The sequence below is a fragment of the Entamoeba invadens genome (genome assembly GCF_000330505.1).
Source record: "Entamoeba invadens IP1 unplaced genomic scaffold scaff_1105074726103, whole genome shotgun sequence".
NCBI classification, from domain to species: domain Eukaryota; phylum Evosea; order Mastigamoebida; family Endamoebidae; genus Entamoeba; species Entamoeba invadens.
The window spans coordinates 739,731-743,795 of NW_004443767.1; the positions used below are offsets into that span (position 1 = coordinate 739,731).

The 4,065-nt window shown below is 37.0% G+C and overlaps 2 protein-coding genes across 2 annotated transcripts; one reads left to right on the plus strand and one right to left on the minus strand.

Annotated features, from left to right (window-relative positions):
* Positions 1–45: 45 nt before the first annotated feature.
* Positions 46–2,279, minus strand: EIN_254420 (regulator of G protein signaling domain containing protein; the record flags this gene model as incomplete). The annotated part of the gene is made up of 2 exons (XM_004261821.1): positions 46–1,774; positions 1,851–2,279. Coding segments are annotated over 2 exons (2,158 nt in total), but the record flags the coding sequence as incomplete, so codon positions are not given.
* Positions 2,280–2,999: 720 nt separating this feature from the next.
* EIN_254430 (inositol polyphosphate-5-phosphatase, putative) lies at positions 3,000–4,063 on the plus strand (the record flags this gene model as incomplete). Its single annotated transcript, XM_004261822.1, has 2 exons — positions 3,000–3,913; positions 4,015–4,063. Coding segments are annotated over 2 exons (963 nt in total), but the record flags the coding sequence as incomplete, so codon positions are not given.
* Positions 4,064–4,065: the final 2 nt, after the last annotated feature.

A 4,065-nucleotide genomic window follows, 5' to 3' on the forward strand; every position in this document is an offset into this window, starting at 1 on the left:
TCATTTCTGCTGTTGACGACAGTTTAGACAGTACACGTTCCACACTGGTATAAAATTGTTTATACTTGTTTATTTCGGCAAGTACAATCTCTTTCAAGTTGTCATTTTGACCTTGAGATTTAACTTTTTGAGGTGAAGAGTTTTCTGTTTCAAATTCTTTCAAAGTTTTTTCAATTTTGATGTTTTCATGTTGGAACATTTCCAGATCTTCTTTAGTATTAATTTTCTCCAATTCCTGCAATAGAAGTGAGATTTTTGGTAGAATGATTCGTTGGATTGAGTTTTGCGTTTGTGTGATTCTGTAATCCGTAGCTTCTGAAATCTCGTCTTGTTTATATCGGTGATTGAAACTTGATCGTTTTGCCTTGTCCTTTTGACAACATTTTTCTTCTTTTTCTTTCTTTTTTTCGTGGTTTTTGACGAGACTTTTCTCATCAAAAATCTCGAGATTGTTTCCCAACCCGATATTAGGCGAGCACCCAGAACTCCTATTACAGTCATCATCAATCCTAGGTGAAGGTATTACAGCCAATTCATCATTCTGTGGGGTTATCGACCGACGTGTAGGTGAACACACTCTTCTTGAGAAGAGTTCTGGTGTTTTCGATGACTTCTCGCGCTCAGCACGTTGGCGGGGAGTCTCTCGTGGTGTTTTCCGCAGTGGTGTTTTCCAATAGAATGACGCGTTATAGCTGTCCAAGTATTGGTCTGTTAATAAAGAAACCAATCCACTTTGACATTGAGGAATAGTCACTTTCATCTCTTCGATCGTGTTGCACTTTTTTAACATTCGATAAGCAACGTGGTGCTTTGCTTTTAACTCAAGAAAGGCCATCTCGGCACGACTCCAAAGCTGAGCAACAGCCATTTGTTCTTGTTTAGTCTCTTTCAAATATTTCAAGAAGTCCAACGTGTTTTTCAGACACTCGGTTGTCTCGCTCAAATACTTAATGAAGTTGTCTTGGATGGGCTTGATACACACAATCGTTTCTTTGGTGAAGATGTCCGCACTTTGGATTTTGCCGTCCTTCACAATTTTGAAAAACTGGTCCAACCGCTTCTTGTCAACATCACTCAATTTGACTTCTTCAAAGTCTTTCACCGTGGCCATCGCCATCAGTTGTGGAGATGTGAAGCCTTTTTTAACAAAGATTTCAGTGAAGATGACGAGGTTGTACGGTATGAGATATTTAGCAACAACACTATATGTCTCGACTTCACACACAACATTACAATATGTTATTTGGGCCGAGAGATTGCGAGGGCTTTTCTCACTCCTTACTTTAATTGGCGTGAGGCGTCTGATTAACTTTTTGAAGTCGACGGAGGCTTGGAACTGCTCGAACACGCCGAGGGATAGTAACTTGTCTAAGACATCCTCTTGAGCGGCTTCATACAAATTTTGTGGGTAAGGTTCTTTGTACCTTTCAATGATTTGGGCTTGTGTTTCTTTACTAATGACAACTTGGTCTATACTTTCTTCTTGGATGAATTTTTCGAATATTTCCTTCCCAAGAATATCGAGTGTTGTTGTGTTCTTTGTAGTTGAAAAGACCGTGACGTCTCTGTAAAACTCGACTTGTTTTTCCATCCCGAACTGTGTTAAATATTTTGATAAATAGTGACAACCAACGCGACTGTCCATTATCGTTTTAAGCGAAGAAAGGACGGTCAAGGACTTTGGTATTGAAATGCCATCTTGAACTGCAAATACCATGAGGTGTTTGAAATTTGTTCCTTTCTCACTTAAAAGTTCCACCAAGAGTTGCATATACTACTTGTTAAGGTTTTGACTATGACGACTGTTGCTTCAATTATGAGCGAAAATGAACGTTGTGAAAAACACAAACGACAACAACACACGAGTCGATCCAGTCAAATCTTTGTTCGTTGAACGCCATCGTTTCCTCGTTATTCATTTTGGCAAATCTTTTGGTCAAGTCTTTTAAATGCGCGTCGAGGCACACCACCTCATTCTCTAAAAATGCAAGTGACTTGAATCCGAAGTCGTCATTTTGTTTGGTAAATTGGAGAACTTCATTTTGGATTATAGACGGAGAGTCTGCATAAAACGAATGGAGCTGTGAGTTGATGGCTTTGATGTTGTTTGTGACAACTTTCAAAGAGGTCACCAAATTTTTGAAATCAGTAACTAAGTTGATGGTAGTGCGTTTGTAAGCGTCAAAAGAGTGTTTGACGGGAACTGAAAGGATCGAAGATAGAACTGTGTCGAAAGGTTCCATCAGTTGTTGGAGTGTGTGGGTGTCTTTCTTTGTCATCGTAATTAATTTGAGTTTATTCTTCAGTTGTGATGGACTTTTCTATTTGGAATAGTTTTTTATAAACATTTTTTATTAAAATTAGTTGGTTTGTTTTTGTTGTATTTGGTTTAAAACTGGGGGTTAATCGTTTTTTATTGGTCTCATTTTTTATATAATAATTATATAAATACTTTTTATTATTATTATTTAATTTTTTTAATTATTAATTATGATTTATTTGATACATTTAGAATAGTAAAAACTTCGAATTTCCAAATTAGAAAATATAACAATTTTTTGGTTATTTTTTCATAAGTCATTTTTTTATTATTTTTCTTTTTTAAAAATACAAATTGTCATAATGATATTTAGAAATAGTTTATTTTACTATATTTAAAATGAAATATTTTAAATAACTGAAATAAAACTAATAATTATAATAAATTATAATAAATTATAATAAATTATAATAAATTATAATTAATTATACCACGACATTTCCAACATAATTGCACATAAACAAAATGTTTAAACAATAAACATATTGTTCTAATAAAAATAACCAATTGAATATAGTAAAAAAATCCAAATATATAGCAATTTTCATTAAACGACCATTTAAGTACCACTTCAGGATATTTTAGTCAAAGTTTGAGACAATAATTAAAGTTGAGAAATGCTTTTGAAAAAAATAAGACAAGACGAACTATGAAAATATTTATTACAAAGCATTGACATATGGATGAGTCTAATCTCAATGCACCCCAAGACGCTCGCAAATCGATTCTCGATCCTACCGCTTTAAACATACGAGTAGAAGATTATACCAATCCACTGAGTTTTAACACTCCAAAGCCACCATCTTCCCGTATGGGGAGTCAACACACCCAACGAATATTCACGACAAAAGGGAAAGTAGTTTTTGGGATGGAAGTGAAACGGGACAAGTTAGTGACCACATCGCCGAAGAGTGCGGGGTCCTGTGAGATGAGTCAAAACTCCTATTTACCGTGTAGTTCCTTTCTTCGAAGTCCAACCAATTCGAAGAGGTCGGCCACTCCCGTCTTGTCCAATCTCTTCTTCGAATACAAAAACAAACAATTCGACGCCGATTTGAAGAAGAAGAAACAAACGCAGCAGAGTGTAGAGATGTACAAACAACTCCAACAAGCTGGCGGACAGCAAGCGTGGAAGGAACAAGTCCGCAAAAGTCGCGAAGTCGAGATCATTTATGACGAGGAGAAAGAGGAGAAGTCCAAAGAGTTGAGAACAACACTCTTACAAAGTCCAGACAAACAGATCGAGTCATCGAAGCCAAACATGCGGCAAATCAAGGTCCAAATGTTCAAGAATTTAGAGGAGCAAAAAACCATCACATTCACCTCGAAAACTCCGATAAAACTGGTGTATACCCCCATAGCCCCTGAGAAGTGGATATTAGATGGCAAAGAGCCGACTCGCGAGTTCATTTCGACGAACTTTGAGTTGTATGGGGACATCGGCCTCTTTCTGACATATCGCGAGAAGTGGTATAAGACTAATATACTCAACGAGTTGCCGTATTACGCCAAAGTGAAGGAAGTGACAGTCTTGGCATGTACTTGGAATGTGAATCAGTGTGTCTATCCAAGAGAGAAGATCGATCGTTGGACGTCTGGGATCAAATATAGTCCGGACGTCATTCTAATAGGGATGCAGGAGCTTGAAATGAGTTTTGATGCGATTATCACGGGGTCACGATTTTAGTGAGAAGTCGGTGGAATACTCAAAACTGCTGTTGGCGTCTATCCATCGAACGAACACG